The 18,933-nt window shown below is 52.1% G+C and overlaps 1 protein-coding gene across 1 annotated transcript in view; it reads right to left on the reverse strand.

Annotated features, from left to right (window-relative positions):
- RCSD1 (RCSD domain containing 1) overlaps positions 1 to 17,357 on the reverse strand; it is a 20,866-nt gene extending 3,509 nt beyond the window's left edge. The window contains exons 1-6 of the mRNA XM_008065433.2: positions 17,160 to 17,357; positions 14,103 to 14,204; positions 12,535 to 12,624; positions 7,877 to 7,948; positions 5,422 to 5,625; positions 2,369 to 3,115 (exon numbers count right to left, since the gene is read on the reverse strand). Of these exons, the coding sequence (XP_008063624.2) occupies positions 2,369 to 3,115; positions 5,422 to 5,625; positions 7,877 to 7,948; positions 12,535 to 12,624; positions 14,103 to 14,204; positions 17,160 to 17,357 (1,413 nt within the window). The remainder of the gene's footprint in view (positions 1 to 2,368; positions 3,116 to 5,421; positions 5,626 to 7,876; positions 7,949 to 12,534; positions 12,625 to 14,102; positions 14,205 to 17,159) is intronic.
- Between the last annotated feature and the right edge of the window lie 1,576 nt (positions 17,358 to 18,933).

The following is an 18,933-nucleotide window of genomic DNA, read 5'->3' on the forward strand; positions in this document are numbered from 1 at the left end:
CTGCGGTGGCCCGGGAGCGGCTACTGCACTCCAGTCTGGGTGACCGAGTGAGACTCCAACTCAAAAAAAAAAAAGGACTGAGGGTTTGGGGCATATGTTTGCCTTCTGGAGACTTGGTGGACTCTCTTAGCTCCAGAAGACTCTGAATATAAGGATTTCTCATTAGAAATGGAAAGTGTTGAAGAACTCTGAAGCTCCTTTGCCTAACAACTCAACCTGGGGGGCTCAGTCACACCTCGCGAGTCTTTGGGATTCAAACTTTTTTCTCCCTGATTTAACTTGAGTGAGAATAGCATGAGGACCCCTGGGGAGCCCCCACAAACACATCAATCCCTCTTATACCCATAATTTTATTACTGGGGATTATTTCTTCGGGGTCAGATAATTTTCTCTCTTCCTTTAAAATTCATTAATTCACTCAATAAATTTTATTATTATTATTATTACTTTAAGACCCTACTGTGTGCCAGGTTCTGTAGTGGGTACTGGGGAGACAGTGAGGAAACAGAGTAGAGAAAGATGATTTTTAAAAGCCAAAAGAACTTTAAGCAGTGGTGTTGACTATGATGACAAAGTGGAAGGAATGGTGGGAGAGAGGACCTGAGGATGGAGAGAGGCTCCTTTAGACCAAGGGGTGCAAGTCGGCCTAAGTGAGGAGAGGTCACAGAGCTGAGCTGAACTGTGGGTAGGAAGTGGCCACGGGAGGGTCAAAAGGAGGAGGGTCCCAGGTAGAGGAGACAGCAGGGACGGAGCAGGGGATGAGCTTGGTGTGCTTGAAGAACACACAAACATCAGCAGGGTTGGAACCCAGCAGTGGGGGAGGCAGGGGACAGATGGACACGTCCAGTCCTAAGCCCTGGTACCTGTGAATGTGGCCTCATTTGAAAATGGGGTTTGTGCAGATGTCATCAAGATCTCAAGATGAGATCATTCTGGATTTAGGGTGGGCCCTACATCTGTCTACGTAGGAGAGATGTGGGGGAAATTGGAGACACCCAAGTACAGCGGAAGGCTATGGGTGGAGATGGGGGCGGAGACCCGAGAGATGCGTGTGCGAGCCATGGGATGCCGAGGACAGGGGATAACCTGGTGCTTCCAGAAGTTGGAAGAGGGAGGGAAGGATTTCAGGGTTGCAGGCAGAACTCAGGGGAGAGGAGAGAGTCTCCCTCAGAATCTCTAGAAAGAACCAGCTTTGCTCTTAATTTTGGAGTCCTGGCCTCTAGAACTGTGAGAACATCTATTTCTATTATTTTAAGCCACCAAGTTTATGGTAATTTGTTATCAGTTATGGTAGTTTATTAGAGTTTATTAGGGTTATGGCAACTCTTATATGAAAGGTGAATAACTGAAGCAAAGAGTAGGTTATCTTTAAAAAACCTAAACTAAACAAACAAGAAAACCCAAAAAATCCCCCACAACCCTCTGGTTGCTGTCCAGAGAATGGACTGCATAGGCAGAAAGAAAAAGTGGATGCAGGAAGCCAGAAAAGAGACAAATGTAGTGGGAAGCTAATGGCGGCTTGAGTGAATGAATGAAGGAAGGAAGGAAGAAAGGAATGCACCAATACAAGGGAAGCGAAAATACTCGCAGATGACTGAGTTGACCTTGCCAGGGATGAGCTGGGGAATGGGACATACTCTGCTAGGCTGGTTTTGCTCTGACAGCTCTCAGGATGGGCTTCCTGGGAGCTGGGGAAGGGGACAAGTGAAAGAGGTCAGGGACTGGTCATCCCCTCCTCCTCGTGGGCAACAGGTGCCCAGTGCGCGAGTGAAGGGGCACCATGCTCAGCTTCCATCTCTCCAGGCCCAGCTTGAAGACCCCCTGGCTCCTGACGTGTTCCTAGCTTCTGTCCCCACTCCACACACATCGTTCCTCCGCCTCTGCCGCGGGCCTCCCTAGGAGTGCCCGGCCACTGTTCTGCCCCCAAGGAAGCTGCTGGCCCCACACACTAGACTGAGATTTTTAGAAAGCAGCACCACTCCTTGTCTTTGGCCCCTACAGCAGCAAACCCAGGACCCTGCACTAAGCAGACACTTGCAGACCTCAGCTACCAAGTCGTGCAAGGCTCGGCCATGACACACACACACACACACACACACACACACACACACACACACGTGCGCACCAGAACTCCAAGTCAGTGAGAACCTGGAAAGAGCACGAGACACACTTCCCTTTCCGGTCCTGGTGTCCTCTCTTCCCCAGCGACAGCCTGCCTCCAACCAGTTGGCACGAAGCAGGAGCCAGGTGCCTTTGTTTCTGCACCCTGAGCTGATTTATGAAGGAACTGTAAGGAACAGGGCATGTGACAGAGGTGCATGCTGGCTCTGGCACCGCCCTCCCCGCATAGACAAGCCAGGCCACCTACCTCTGCCTTGGGGATGGCTCCCATGGTTTGAACCTCACTGCTGGTCTCTGGTTGTGCATGGTCCGTCCTGGGGCTGCAGCCTGGCTTGAGAACAGCCCCCTCCTCTTGCTTCCCCTTGCCTTTCTCCTGCTCGGGGATGTCGCTGCTCCCCACTCCTCCAGAGAGGGTTTGGGGGGCCGCCTCCCTCACAGCTGCCTCCTCTGGCTTCTTTGTGTTTTGGCTCTGATGTCCAGGCCCTGCCTCTTGATTTTGCGCCCCCTCCACCTTCACCTTTGCAGACACTTCTGCCTCTGCCTCCTCTCCAGCTGGTTTTGCCTCCCTGGGGCTCCCGCATCCACTCTCTGCCTCTGGGCTGGAGGTGTGAGGTGATTCTGGGGCTTCCTCCTGGGCCCGGTGCCTTCCAGCCTCCTCCTCTGATCTCCGTGCAGCCTTCTCGCCTTCCTGGGCTTCCTCAGTAGCCCTGTCCTTCTCCTGCTTCTCTGTCCTGCTGGATGACCTCCTCAGAGGAGGCTTCTCCGTGGGCCCCAGGTTTCTCCTTGCTCCCTCTCCTGCCGCCCCCTTGCTGGGCGGCAGGGACCCTGGGGCCTTGCTCTTAGATGGGAACACCTCATCCCCCTCCTCTTCCTTGGCACCATTCTCCTGCGATGACTCCGCCGCCCTGAAGTCTCCGAGGTCCCCACAGTCCGACTGTGACCTCCGGAATCGTCTGGAGGGAGGGCGCCTTTTGATTGAGCCCCTGGTCCGCACCTGGAAGAAGGCAGGAAGGAAATTTATTATCCCAAACCTGCAAGAAAGGCCACAAGGAAGACTGTGCGTCCTTTCAGTGTCAGCCTGAAGCACTGCTCAGCAAGTCCGCCCAAGGGCCACTCCATTTCCTAGGAGAAAGTATCATTGCTTGCTGTTTTTATAGGTGGAGCCCTGTGGGACTGTAAAATTATAAGGTGGCCTACAGACTCCTCTCTCATGAAGATGCAAATGCTTTCCAGTAAAATAGATAACTTAGGAGTTTATTGCACTGTAAAACATTAACTAGTTTGGTGTCTAACTTAGCAATTTTATTTTGGAATTAGAGTCTCACTCTGCCACACAGGCTGGACTGCAGTGGCACAATCACGGCTCACTGCAACCTTGACCTCCTGAGCTCAGGAAATCCTTCCATCTAAGTCTCTCCTGAGTAGCTGGAACTACAAGCTACCATGCCTAACTAATCTTTCGATTTCTTGTAGAGACAAGGGCTCACTATGTTGCCCAGACTGGTGTCGAATTCCTGGACTCAAGTGATTCTCCTGCCTTGGCCTCCCAAAGTGCTGGGATTACAGGTGTGAGCAGCTGGCCTATTCTAACCTTTTTTTTTTTTTTTTTAATTCCCTATAATCAGTTCTTCAAACACTCTTTGAGTGAGCCTTTCCATCTCCATAAATCAACAAGTTGAATAACGTCTCTATTTCGTGTAAGAGTCATGTTTTAACATGTTGAAAAGTATACTTTCACAAAGGTGAATCCGACAGAGAAGGGGGCTCAAGGCTTGCTGATGACCAGGCCTGGGCCAGGAACCTCGTGGGTCCTGAGCTGGACAGCTGGTGACCATGCCCTTCCTTACTCAGCTTGGCCCTCCCCATTCCCCCAATGCTGGCTGGGAACCCTGAGTTGCCAAGTCCTTTGCTTTCTAGGTGTCAGGTCCACCGCCATCAGAAGCCATTCCTGAGGGGCACCCAGAGATGACCTCTCTGGGAAGTGTGTGAATCTCAGGGGCCGGCCCCACCTGGGCCCACTGGACCCATACTGGATGCCCGCCTTACTCAAGTAATGTGTACTGTCAACATTTATGCGTGAAACAAATGTTTGTAAGTCTTACTTTCCCACTGATCTCCATTTTGGTATTTGTCAACCCCAGCTCCATCTCAGAGGTCTGGGATGAACACGAGGTTTATAAGGTCCTCTCAGGCCCTTTCCTGAGACTGCTGTGACACCAGTTCTACAGGGTGTCAAGGCTCTGTCTCTCACAACAAGTAAGGTCCAGAAATCATTTTGCCTGCTCCCTGGCCGCTGTCAGAGGGCAGAATCCTCCAGGCCTTATGACCAAGTGGCAGCCCCTCCCTCCCTGCCACTTGCTATCCTGCTTCCTGTGAGAAGCCCAGGCTGTCCACCTGGCTCCTGTCTGCTCTCAGGGGTCTCCACCACCCCCGCCCTGGGCTGGAGAGCCTCCGCTCTGGCCCAATCCTTAAGCTCCCGCTGGCCCCTCACCTCCTTACCACATTTATTTCCTTGGACCCTCCCTGTTTTTATACACTTGATCTTTTTTGCTAGATAGATTTCCTGGGGAATGGCCTAGAAGACCTCACTTCTTGATCCTTAATTCCAAAATCATTTCCCTGAAGCATATCCTGGCATCAGATGCCCTTAAAACCTGGCCCCTGCCTGGATCTGGCCCACATTTGCTGGGTACCTGCTTGGATGTGTCTCTGGTTCTTACCTCCTCCTCCTAGGGCCAGGGATCTGATGAGGACACACAAAGGATCAGGGCAGCATCCACAGAAGTGAGCCCTGCTGAGCACCTTTTTGCAAAGGGCCCAGGTCCGCTGTTCTTTAACTGGGGCAAACTGCAGGAAGAATGATCTAAGCCCACACTGAGACACTCAGGATATTCACGTCAGGCCGGAACAGGATGCTGTGGAGTCCCTTGCCCCCGCCCAGCTCCTGTGGAAATTATTGATCGCCAGGCCTTCAGCGTTCCTTTTCAGCTTTCGACATGAGCTCGGTGTGACTGGGGTCCAGCCCAAATTCCCACCCCCTCTCCACAAAGGCTAGAGCACCCTAGCCCCCAAGCCCGCCTTCTAGGCCAATGGCACAGTTATGGGGAGATGAGATGAGAGGCAGGCTAGGCAGAGGGGTGATCTCAGGTCAGGAGTTCTTTGCAAAAGAGAGGAGAGACGCCACTTCGGCTCCACATGCTTCCTCCTTTCTCCAGGACTACAGCGGGGTCAAGAGCGCTCAGGTGTGCCAGTCCCCACACCTCCACAGATGCACCGCAGAACTCGGGAGCCAGAATTTACCTTATTGTAACAGGGCAGATGACTGCCTTCTGGAGGCTGATCGAAGCTGACAGGCACCTCCTCGGCCTCGTTAGACAGAGACTTCACGCCAGGGCTGCTGGGGGTAGAAGGTGGGCTGTGAAACGGTGACACCATGGCCTTGAGTCCAGGACTCCTGGGGGAGGCCCCGGGCAGTAGAGCCGCTGGGTCAAAGGTCAAGTTGGCCTGTCAAGAAAAGACAAACAGGGTTGGGAGATGAGAGCTTAGCTTCTTTCTTTAGCCTCCTGATTCATCGGCCTCAGAACCGCTGAGAATGGGTAACACAAGGCCTCAGAACTGGTTGAGTCTGGGTAACGCGAGGCTCTTCGTGGTATGTCCCAGCCAGGTCTCCATGGTCACAGCATGTCCTGCCCCTGGAAGCATTGCCTGCTTAGCCCACCTCCTGCTCCCTGGCTTGCCGGAGCTGTGTTCCAGAATGCTCGGGCAGCACTGACATGGGTCCAACCAGCATTTCCCAGAACAGCCCCAACTCATAGACAAAGTAGCTGGAAAAGCACCTGCAGGCAGCCCCGCACTCCAGGACCTCGAGGACAGTCAGCCCCCGTGGTCATCTTTCTCATCAGAATCAGCAGGAGTCACTGTGTCCTGTCCGACCTACACGTGCAGTTGTATTCTCACTGCACAAACCATGAGTGTGGTTGAAAGTCCCGCCCCAAGATTCCTGCTGGTCTGTGGGTCCCTCAAGCCTCCAGCTGCCAGGCTCCCTCTTGGTGAACAGCAGCGTGAGGGACACAGTGGGCCGCTGAGTCTTCCAGGAGGGAGGCCACAGAATACATCACACTGTTTGTCACCACTTGGGGCTTCATGGTGAGGGTGACACCACATCAAAATGAGCCCTGAGAACAATCATATTCGAGAGTTACCCAGGTAACCAAAATCTGAGGGAGTGTTGAGTTTGGTGGGGGAGGAGGCGGGTGGTCCCAGATCCACCCTATCTATCGACAAGGAGAAGGTGCCTGAAGGTGTCCTGGAGGGAATGTGCGTGGGTGGCCAGGTCCCCTCTAGGGCCATGGGGCACTCCTCCTCCTGCCTTCTGTGTCCAGATCACCATACAGCTTCATCCTGCAGCCCTGCGTTCTCAGCATGATGGACATCTCAGGGAGACGCTGTGGAGACTGCCCCGTCCTCCACAGGTAGCCCATGGCCAGACACCAGAGATGCTTGTCTTAACCCCCATCAGGCTGGGATCCAAATCCCCGGGCCCTCCCACGGCTGGGAGCTGCAGAGGCAGCGGCTACTTGTCTTGACACCCAGTGATGACTTCAGAATGCTGTTGGCCAGTGTGCCTAGCTGGGTCTGACTGGGAGAAGCCTTCTCCTTCTCCTGGGTGGTTGGACAGAGGCTGTAGTAAAAAGCAGGAGCGCCCCCTATTCCCCCCCCACTGCACCTGGACGTCACACCCCCACCCCTCCCCTGTGCTTTGGTTCATACAATTCTCACACCAAGAGTAACTTCCTTCCTCCTTCCCAGCCACCCATCCTTGAAGGATACCCAGGGCAGGGCATGGGTGTTGCATAAAGCATTCATTTAATGACTCCAGCCCACTCTACTCTCTTCTTGCTCTGAAGTTCTATGGTAGTAGTTCTCACCTTGGGTGGGAGACAGTTTTGCCCCCAGGGCACATCTGATAGTATCTGGAGGCATTTTTAATTGTCACAACTTGTTGGAGAGTGCTGCTGGCACCTAAACCTCTTGCAACACACAAGACAGCCACGGTGACAACATTCTCCAGCTTGGATCGCGCCAAGGCTGAGAAACTTCAGCAGCAGGAGCAGCGTGGTGACACACAGTGGAGATCACTGGTGTTGACTCCTGTGTCTTTCATTGTATCAGGCATGAAAGCCTTGTTTACCCAACAAGACTCAGGTCCCCGGGCCAGGGTTTTCTGCTTCATTTACAGTCCCAGGGAGCCAGCCCAGTCCTGGGCACAAAGGGTGAGGGCTCTGGGCACATGGGGTGACTGACAGAGAGATGGGGAAGAATGCTTCCCAAACAAGGAAGTTGGCCGTGCCAGAGCAGCATGCTGCAGTTAATTTCAGCCCTGCGTACGGCGGAACTGGTTTGTGGTTGCATTCAGGCTTTGAAGGAGAGAGCGTGGCTATTTCTGAGAGTTTCTGGCAACCATAATGTCCCTTTCCACAAGTCTCTTGAGGGACCCCATAGTCCACCAACCACCGAGCATGAGGTAAGAACTACATGAGCTTGTGCTTGGTGTGGCCCTTATGGTAGCCCCTTGCCCCAAGTGAGGGCTGTGAGATCCACACCCTTTGGGGCAATTTGGTTACCAGCTGGTTACCAGCTGCCCAACTATCTGAGTGACACAGGGGCTACCCCTAGGAGCTCCAGAGACATGCAGATTTGGGATAAGAAGTGTCTTGGACAGAAGGTCGCCATGGGTAACGCGCACTGCACTCACCTGAAGCTTCTCAATCAGAGGCGAGCTCTTCACCTTGACTTTGGGAGGGTGGCTTGCATTGGGTGGTGATTTCTATGGAACAAATGAACCAGAACGACCAGATGAGTGAAGCGAAAGGAGGTGGGCTTCGGGCAGGAGCCCAGAAGCTCAGGCGGAGGAGGAGAAGAGAAGCTGGTGCCACCACTCTGTGACTTCCTTTCAGAAGTCCACTTAACTCCCTAGGGCCTGGGTGAGGTGGGCTCCCTGTCCCCCTCCTTGTCCCCCTCCCTTATCTCCCTATGGCGAGACCACTTGAATCTGAGCCAGTCGAGCGGACATCCTTAGCACCAAGGGACTCTCCCGGAAGAATGACTTCACCGTCATTATGAGGGAAAACTTGAGAGGGAAAAGAGGTAAACCTCATGATCTTCAACAATGGGAATTGGCTACAGGTGGGGGAGAGGCTTTTCAAAGATAAAGGGCAAAAGTGACCATTCTGCTCATCACAAACAGAACAGGAAAACACGGAGCAGGAGTGAAACCTGACAGAGGCATTATTGAAATTCCTCCCTTAAACTAATGACATTTTGGAAAATCCCACCAATGGCATTGTTTATAAATTATCATTTTCCAAAGCACTGGATATTCATTTTAATGAAGCAGACATTGATTGAGTCTCTACCACATCCAGACCTTGTGTTGGTTATTTAAAGATGAATATGACCTAGTCTCTGCCCCCCAGCAGTGGTCAGTGGCTGATACATGTGCAACATAATTGTACATATGCTCTGTTCATTGTAAATATTTTTGTGAAGAATGTATATCAGGAATCTTGTCTGTCTTTGAGTTCTGCGTTATTTAAAATGACTGACTCCTTGTTTTGTGTGAAACCCCTACAACTACGTGAGAGTGATGGCAGTAACGTGATGATGACAAAGAAAAGGAAGACTTTTATGTGGTGAGACAGAGGCCAAGGCAGAGAAAGGATTTTCCTACGGCTTGGAGACTACCGTGTATTACCTGCCTCTCACCTGCACACGCATGAATCATAAAAAGAAGAATCACATGAATGTCTTAGAAATATTCTGAGGTATTTATTGAGTGAGATCATTGCATTTGGGTGATAAAAGGAGGGAGACTCAATCAGCTGAACTCCATGTGACCTAAAGGCCCTGCATGAAGAAGAACAGGTTAGAGAGGGACAGGCACTGGCTGGGACTCAGGAGACACCCCCTTTGTAATTCTAGCTCTGGCAGGAGCCAAGCAGATGCCCCTGGCCTCAGCCTCCTCTACCAAGATACATGATTCCAAGGACTCTTGTAGCTCTAAGGTGCCTCTGTCTCCAGGAGTTTCCACGTCAGATGCATTCCCTAGAGCAGCCTTTCAAGGAGCCTTTTGTCTACGGTGAGTACACAGAGATTGCAGCCATAACTGGTTGCCCTAAGTTTCTGAGTTCCATGGTGAAATTTCATACGGGCTGGGGTTTTGGAAACTACCTCAATAATTTTGCCAATAAAGCTCACGTCATGTAATGTTTTAACGGACCACTGTCTTCAGAAGACAGTAGAAGTTCAGTAGATAATGCCTCCTTAGTCCCCAGGACGGCACTGGGAACCCAGCTGATGCTCCAAACCCTTAGGGATTTGACCTGCAAAGCAGAAAGAATTCAAAATAGCCACTGATGCAGTGCCTGAGGTGGGCAGCAGGTGGCAGCATTTCCTTTACGGTTTAACAAGGGGCTCCAGGCAAGTGGCTAGGACTAAGATGATTGGTGGAGGAAAAACAGTCCCACATTCCTATATGTGTGTGTACATGTATTTATGTGACACCTCTAGAAATTATGGACCTGATTCTTCATACGGGAATGATTTTCAGTATTTTTCTGAGCAGATGAGGCAGGATCTGAGATTCTTCCAGAGAGGGGTAACTTCTGATCACCCTATCGGCTGTTGTCAGGGGACTGGTCCCACCCCTCAGGCCTGAGCAAGTGAGGGAGGGGGAGGGGTGAAGAAGGGATGGAGTGACTCTTCCTAGCACTGTGCATCAGGATGCGAGGGTCTGCCTGACAGGGACCCCCCTGCAGGCCCCCAAGGTCTCTGGCGTCAGGGCTCGTACGGTTTTTCTGGCATGTGGGCTGACCTATGTGGGGACACGGACAGGGAGATGTAAGCAGCAGCCTCCAGTGAGCCCTGTCAGACACAGCTGGCCACTCATTTTATTTCTACGTGGATTTCAAGGCAACAAGAAGCCATCGACCCCTGCAGTAATGTCCTTCCTATGTGCAGGCAGCCTGTCACTCCAGGCAGGACTTCCTAAAATCCACCCTCCTACTCACCCAGTCCTTCACCATTACACAGGTGGCGTGCCCTTGGGGAACCAAACCTGTACAATTTCTTTCCCCAGAGCCACTGAAATAGCTGTTTAATCCAATCACCACTAACTCGACTCACCCCACTCTTACTCCAGGGAATAAAACTTCCCCCCAGCCTCTGTGGTCTATCTGGTTAGTGGTTTTGTCTTCATTGTGTGTGTGTGTGTGTGTGTGTGTGTGTGTGTGTGTTCTGTTGTTGTTTGTTTGTTGAGTTGGAGTCTCACTCTGTTGGCCAGGCTGGAGTGCAGTGGTATCATCATAGCTCACTGCTGCAGCCTCGACTTCCTGGGCTCAGGTGATCCTTCTGCCTCAGCCTCCAAAATAGCTGGGACCACACATGTGCACCACCACACCTGGCTAATTTTTATTTTTTATTTTTTTGTAGAGACAAGGTCTCACTGTGTTGCCCAGGCTGTCTTGAACTTCTGGGCTCAATGATCCTCCTGCCTTAGCCTTCCAAAGTGCTGGGAGTACAGGCATGAGCCACCACACCCAGCCTTGTCCTCATCTTACAAATTAGGAAACAGATTTAGCAGGGTGCAGTAACTTCCCCTGTGCCAAGTCCAGGTTATGAGGGGCAGCCTCACATTAAGCTCCAAATGGTCACAGCCTCTGCCTACTGCATGGCAGCAGACATCCCAAGCCCAGAGGGTAAGGGTTATGAGGAGAAGTTGATACTCTGTAAAGAGAAGTTGTTAGTATGGATTTGTCTGGTAGCCCCGCAAAGCCAGAGTCACTTTGAAGAGACTCAGCAGAAACCTTGGTGTTTAAGCATATGTCATCCTTGGGGTTGTCATCTCAGAATAAGACCTTTGTTTGGTGGGGCAGTTGGGAGAAGGAGAGGTCTTCTCAGATTGTATGGGGCTCAGGGCCCCCTCCTCACCCCTTTGACCCATTTCTGCTTTATCTGATGGGCTTCTGCTTATAAGCCTCGGGTTGGCAAAGAGGTTTGCAAATTATTGATCTAGTTCAACTGTCTCAGTGGTAGACAGGAAGATGCAGGCACCAAGAGGCTCACCCGAGGTCACATGGTCCCCAGCGTCCATTGTTGGGATGCTGGTCCCCAAAAAAGAAAGGGAGAGAAAAAGAGGTGATGGCAGTAGGCTTTGGGAGCTGAGCTGTCCTCAGCTAGCTTGCTCTGCTTGGGGTTGGCCTCCCAGGCTGGATGACAGAACATGCAAGCTCGTTTCTGGTACAGACTGTGACCCCTTGGTCCTTGGGCTGCTGGGAGGGGTGGGGAGAAGCCGCTCCGACAGTCACTATGAGATAAATGAGGAGACAAATGAGCAGGCTGGAACCAATTGCTGTCTGTGATCTATGGCACCAGAGCCTTTTATGATGTTGACAGTGTGAGCTGTTTATGCCAACCAGGCCTCCTGTGTGTTCTGGTTTTTATTTTCTTTTTTGGGGGGGGAGGGGTGAGGTCTCACTCTGTCACCCAGGCTAGAGTGCAGTGGTACGATCACAGCTCACCACAGACAGCCTCAACCTCCTGGGCTCAGGCGATCCTCCCACTTCAGTCTCCCAAGAAGCTGGGACCTCAGGTGTACATCATCACATTAGCTAATTTTTAAAAATTTTTTTTGTAGAGATGAGGTCTTGCTACGTTGCCTAGGCTGGTCTTGAATTCCTAAGCTCAAGGAATCTTCCCACCTTGGCCTCCCAAAGTGCTGGGATTACAGGTGCGCACCACTGCGCCTGGCCCCTCTAGTTTTCTTCTGATGATCCAGCAAAACGGCCAGCTTTCCCGAGGGTCCTGCAGAGCCATGGATTCCCTTGCTACAGTTCTGCCTTATGCAAGTGTGGCCCCCTTCATACCGAATCCAAGATCATCTAAATCAGACATGGGAACAAGGCACGCGTTCCTGACTCCTGAGGCTGCTCTGTTAATAACGTGTCCTCAGGCTGCTTAGGGTCCCCTGGGTTAACAACTCCCCAAGCAGCCTCTTGGAATTAGTCTCTTCCCCGAGTCTGTCCCCTTCTAACAGAGCCCAATCTTTAATGAATGAAGCCGACGCACTTCTCAAAAAAAATAAATCAATAAAATAATGTGTGTCCACAGTCTCAGGCTTGAGAAATAGTGTTCCTGTCCCTGCCGAATCACAGAGGAGGCCCAGGATGGGGGAGGAGAGAGGAGGCTCATCTCCTAGGAAAAGGCTTCAGGAAGCAGTTGAGGGAGGACACTCCCCGCCAGGTCTGAAATGGAGACACTCCCTGCACAGACCTTGAGATTCAAGTGTCAGTTTGACACCGCTTCCTACAAGGGAGAGGGAGAAGACCCGTCCTCTGAGCCCCCGGCCGCACTTACCTCCTCACCATTCTGGCCCGGCTCTACCTTGGGGGGAAACAGGGGGAGGGAACAGGGTGGTTTCCTTCTTGTTGGTTTATTGGCTGGTGTCTGGAGGGAGGGCGACAGACAGACACACAGAGAGAAAAAGAGAGAGAACTGATCAGGCAACAGGAGGGAAGAGGAAGAAGTGGAAACCGGGTTAGGAATGTTGTAGGATTCAGGAATGATTCGGGATGTTTAGGGTGTCAGGGATGCTTAGGAGAGTTTCAGAGTGGAGGAAGGGACATGACGTGACTTCAGGACGGCTCACGTACTGTTGAAATTAGCTCTAGTTAATGGTCCACGCATTGTGACTTTCAGTCTCTCCTCTGCCGTTCCTTTCCTGCTAGAACGTCCCCTTGAACTTGAGATTCACTGCTCTGAGCCGGCACCTCAACCTGAAGTCTATGTTCAGCTTCTGGGCAGTGCCAGCAGCTTAGATCAAGGCTACCTTCTGTATCCTTTGTGACATTGCTGGAATGTCTACAAATATGGATCCGATTTTTCAGATGAGAAAAGCACAAAACAGTGCAGTTAAAAAAGCAAGGCAACTGAGTTCCCGCTGGTCCCAAGGGGCCTTGCAGATCGCCCTCTACCTTGGTGCGTCCTCCCCTCTTCTCACCCCTCGTGAGCTCCTCACACTGCGGGACTGGAGAGAATCTAGTCCAAATCCCTCCCAAGTTAGAATGCCCTTCCACACTGCTTCTCAGGGTCACCGGTCCCCTTTCCTTCCTGAACCCCGGTTTCCTATCTGAACATGCTTCCCCTCACATCCTCTCTCCCTTCTCAGTTCTCTATTCCAGAATGTGCCTCAGGGTTGCTTTGGCCCCTGACTCCAGCCCTTGGGGCAGGAGCCTGGTGTGGGGACTTCTTTGTCCCGAACCAGTCCAGGCCTGGCACGGCTGTGCACCGTCTAAGTCTGTATGGTGGGTGACCAAGATCATAACGAGTCCAGGCCGGGCGACGTGGCTCACGCCTGTCCTCCCAACACTTTGGGAGCCCAATGTAGGAGGATTACTGGAGCCCAGGAGTTGGAGACCAGCCTGGACAACACAGCAAGACATTGTCTCTATAAGAAATTTAAAAAATCAGCTGGGTGTCGTGACATGTGCCTGTAGTCCCAGCTACTCAGGGGGCTGAGGTGGAAGGAGCAACCAAGTCAAGGAGGTCGAGGCTGCAGAGAGCTGTGTGTGTGCCACTGCACTCCAGCCTGGGCAACAGAGTGAGATCCCGACTCAAAAACAAAAACAAAAACAAAAACAAAAAACAAAGAAAAGAAAAGAAAAAGAAAAAAGAAAAGACAACAAGCCCAGATGCCATCTCCGGTGGGCATGCCTTTCAGCTGTCTGCCCTGCTTCTGGTGGGGAGAGATTCTGCCCAGGCACAGCAGTCGTGGGACATTCCTTACATTCAGAGGGACCCTCTCAGGCTTACTCTTCCTAATTTGGTCATCGCCAAGCCTCCTCCCCTCCCCCGCCCCTTGTTCAGACCTCCCCTTCCTCCAGCCTCCCTCCCAGAAGGTGAGGCACCAGAGCCTCCGGACTCACCTCCTTAGCAGCAGCCGTCTGCTCCCTGAAGCGCCCGGCCAGTTGGGCCACCGAGGGGGGCGCCGAGTTGTCCACGTTGGCATGGGTCTCTGCCGGCCTTTCCTGGCAAGTCAAGGAGAAGCAACAGTTAGTCAGTGTGTGTGCACTAGGCTCGTGACGATGTCGGGTACCAGGTGCCATGAAAGGCACTTGACTTGTGCTGTGACAAAGAAGAGTTTCCACAGCACCTCCCCATTAGCTCCTTTGTTCAAGGATTTCAGAAAACTACACAGCCAGCCGCATTTAGGGAAGAAGATCTGCAATGTGCTCGACCTGGGACTGGGAGACAAGTGAAGCTTGGTCTTGTCCTGGAGGACATCAGGGATCTTGGAGGTGGCCCAGGCCCCAGGTTTCTCATTCCTCTAAGACCCTGTGGGAAAAGGGCTATAATGGTGATAGCATGGGAGTCACCTTCTCTTGTTCAGCTCTGGAGGTTTGCCACATGCTGTTGGGGAGGGAGGTTTTGGAACATAGGAAATGGGGAGAACACATGCCTTTTATTGAACTTTCATACCTGCCTCTCTGGGTTACTGGCTCTTTTTCCTTCCTGAACCCTGGTCTCCTCTCTGAACGTGGCTCTCTTCACATTTTCCCTTCCTGAGGCTGAGGCGGAAGGATATGTGTGGTCTTCCCTACTTAACTGAGTGCCTTGGGTGGGTAGCAAAGCCAGTGGGAGCCAGACTGCCTGGGTTCAATCCCTGACTCACTCCCTCTGGTACCAGCTTGGGGACCTGGGGCCAATGGCGGGACTCTCTGTGCCTTGACAGGTATCATAGTAGCACATCACCCCTAAGGTTGCTTTGTGTGCTAAATGATTGACTGTGTGTCCACTGTGCTGGGACAAGATGTGGCACACTGCATTAGAAGGAGGACGGATGCTCACTGGCAGTGGTCCTGCCTCTAGTTCAGGTCATGAGTCTACTATGGCCGTCTCTCCCTCAAAGTGCCTCCAGGCTCTCCCAAGAGGCCAAGGTGCATCTTAGGACACCATTTACTCCCGTGTGCCATTTGTTACCAAGACCCAGCAGGTGAGTCTGCGATGCTGAAAATGAGCCCCCCACTTCTGCCTTGTTTTGCTAGGCCTACGTAACCATCTAGTTTTTTTTTTTTTTTTTTTAAGTCCAGCTCTCACTCTCATCCAGGCTGGTGCAGTGGCACAATGATGGCTCATCGCAGCCTCAACCTCCCGGGTTCAGGTGACCCTTCTGCCTCAGACTACCAAGTAGCTGGGACTACAGGTATGTGCCACCATGCCTGGCTAATTTTATGCTCTTTTGTAGAGAGGAGGTCTCACCATGGTGTACAGGCTAGTCTCAAGCTCCTGGACTCAAACAATCCTCTCATTTGGCCTCCCAAAGTGCCGGGATTACAGGTGTGAACCACCACGCCCAGCCACCATCTAGTTTTAATAATGTCTTTTACATGTCCAGTTCCAGAGACGTGAGGCTTTTGTCTTCTTTTGTCACCGTGATGGAGGTATTTCTTACACAGACTTCGAACCCCCCTGCCACCGTGTCCCCTCCTCAATGTCTAGCCTGAAATTGGGCTGGTTTGGGCAGCAGTTTGAGAAAGTCCATCTCCGCCTCTCCATGGGTCACCTGGCCCATAGAGACAGGGCACACCTCCCTCCTATACAACATTCACACACACACACACACACACACACACACACACACACACACACACACACACACACATCCATGGCCCTCCTGTTTGTGCTGAATGGTGTCTCCAAGATTTCGTATTTCAGCACTTCCTCTGGAGTGAATGTCACGAGCCATCCTATGATGTCCCCGCGGAGCGAGGGAGGGCCAGGTGCCCCTACCTCCCACCAACTTGCAGCAGTGAAGTTAAGTCAATGGGGGCCAAGTTTCGCGAAGATGGCTTTATGTAGAGATGGGAAAGGCCCACTGGGCCATGGCCCTTCTGACCTATTGACCGTGTGCTGGAGGAAGAGGCAGGCACGGTTGCCTGTTGGCGTTCAAGGTCCTCCCATTCCAACCAAAACCCCACATGCTGATTCTGTTTGAAGATGAAAAGGGATTTGCCTCTATCCAAGATGTCCTACTTCCCCATGAGGCTGGGGGACGCCAGGGAGTTCAGTGCCCCTGGCTGGTGCCCCACCCACACACTTGCCACACTAGTTACAGGCAGAGGCGAGCCCCTTGTCCTTCCAGAACTGTGATCAGAGAGGCTCGAGGACAGTGTGTGATGATTGAGCTGTTCTTGGCAACGACGCAGGACTGATTAGTTTGTCCATCTGTCCAGCTTCCTGCCCAAGTGACGGATTGGTCTCTCCGGCCACTGCTATTTATTGCTCAGGCCCCGCTGACGGTGCCTTTCACCTCGGCTTCAAAGATGCCAATCACTAGCGGTGCGGGAGGATACATTCCAGTTAAAAATAGAGCCACATGGGAGTCAAAAGTACCTCCTAACTTCCCTGTCTCAAAACTGGCCTTGGCAAGGGCTCGGGAGTAAGAGAACTATGAGGCTTCTGGAAGCATTTAGGGCTTAAAAGCTGGGTTGAAGAAACTATTATAATATGTCTGAGTTTGTTTTCCTGGAGACCCGTGAATGGATTTTCTTGAGATCGTCTGAGGACTCCAGAGCTTGTTTAAGCCTGGCAAATCCACCCATGGCCAGCCCCGTTCCAGACACTTCTCATCCTCTGTTGCCAAAGACTGGCTGAATGATTGTTGCCTTCTGCCCACTGGGCACATTAAAGCCCAGAGAAAGCAAGTAACTTGGCCAGAGTCACACAGGAGAAGCCAAACAAGACCGTCTGTGAAACACTTGACTCCAACTTCTGACAACCCAGAAACGGACGGTAGTTAAATAGCATCATTTGTGATTAAGTACATCATTGAAAACTGTAAAGTGCCATACAAATCTCAAAATCATGATTAGCCACTGGGTTGGGTAGGTAGGATGGAAAAGCATGGCCATGGCGAGGGATAGGATGTCAGTGCAGCCCGTCTGGGGCTCTACCTTGCAGTTCTGGGAGGTGCGACTACTAACCTTGGCCAGTGGTCTCGGCGCCACAGCCCTGGGCCAGAAGCTGTCTCTGGGCCCTGAGGCTGTCTTGGTAAGGCCATACTCTTGCCCTGATTGTGGTCTTGGTTCTGAGAAGGACTTTGGCGTCCCTGCACAGACTCTCCTGGGCTCCAGCAGCTCCCCAGGATTAAAATATTCTTTCTGTGCTCCTATGATGTCCATGAAGTACTTAGCACAGCACCTGAAACATAGGCTATGCCCATTTGCCCAGGAAGAAACTAGATCAGGTTCTTCCTCCTCCTCCCATCCAACCCAGTCTGCTGGTCTCAGGGCAACCTGATCCCAGTGTCCCAACACCCTTGACTCACTGCTGTGGACCACACCCAGAGGCAGGTCCCTCTGTGGACCACACCAGATCAAAGTCCTGCATCGGCCCTCTGGCTCTTGGCCTTGACCTCATTCTTGGGCCAATCTCCACATCTTTTTTTTTGAGTTGGAGTCTCACTCTGCCGCCCAGACTGGAGTGCAGTGGCCGCTCCTGGCCACCGCAGCCTCGACCTGCTGGGCTCCGGCGATCCTTCCGCTTCAGCCTTCCAAGTAGCTGGAACTACAGGCGCGCGCTACCACGCCTGGCTAATTTTTGATTTATTGTAGAGATGAGGTCTCGCCAAGTTGCCCAGGCAGGTCTCAAACCCACGGGCTCAGGCAATCCACTCACCTCAGCCTCCCAAAGGCGCGGGATTACAGGTTGAGCCACCAAGCCTGGCTCCACATCTTAAATTTATTTTCTGTACTCATCTCTCTGGGTGTCCTGCTTTTGTTCACGCCTGTCTTTACAGAAGTAGCTTGCACTTCATCTTCCTGGGCCCAGGTCCTCCCTGCCAGGCCCTCCCTGCCACCATTCCAGCCAGGCTGTGCCAGCTAGCTCGGAAACCACGCCTGTGTGACTGTCTTTCTTTGCTGAGGCCTGGAGAAAATCACCTCTGCTGTTGGCTCTCCATTTCTATAGGACTTTCTTCAGAGAACTGAGGAGCTCTGTGTCTGGGTGGCATGAAACTTCCCCCACATGTTGCCACACTGGGGACATGCAATTTGGATGCCGTGGACCATCCACATAATGCAACCTTTGTGTACTGGCCAGAGTTAGGCTCTACCTCCCTCCCCGCTCTGCCAGGGTTCTCCACCCTTCTCCTTGGTCCAGGGTTTAAGTAGTTCAGTTTCTGGGTCACAGTTTAGGGAAAAAAGGCACCTTGTGAAAGAACAAGAAATGAGAGGACCGACCCCGGGGCTGAGAAACCGTGGTCCTGACTAAAAGGAAGGTTCACTTGCTCACCTGAAACAGGCCAGAAAACCCAGAGCCCTGAAAGTATAAGGCAACTTCATGCCTCCAGAACCAAAGCGAGTTTTAAGACAGTCATTCAAAGTGCTCCCCCACTTCCAGAGTGACTATGCTTAAGCCACAGCTCAAAAGGATCAACACAGAATCTCTCTGGGGGGGCTTCAATGACTCCAGAATCTTCCTTCACAACCCTATCTTATCTTCATGTCCTCAGTCCATCCCAGTGCTTGATTACCACCATCTCTGAATGGTGGAAAAGGCGGTGGGGACCCAGGTATGTCCCTCCCACTCACCTATCTACCTAGAGCATCTCCCATGGGGGCAGCACTGTCCTCATAGCAGTTGGCATATTTCTGTAATTCTTAGCTCTTCTATAAGAGGAAGCCGGGCTCAAAGTGGCCAAGTGACTTGCTATTCAAGTTAGTGAGTGCGAGTATGAGAATTTTCTAGATCCCAAAG

The sequence above is a fragment of the Carlito syrichta genome, unplaced genomic scaffold (genome assembly GCF_000164805.1).
Source record: "Carlito syrichta isolate Samal-C Ts95f unplaced genomic scaffold, Tarsius_syrichta-2.0.1 Scaffold308343, whole genome shotgun sequence".
Classification (NCBI taxonomy): domain Eukaryota; kingdom Metazoa; phylum Chordata; class Mammalia; order Primates; family Tarsiidae; genus Carlito; species Carlito syrichta.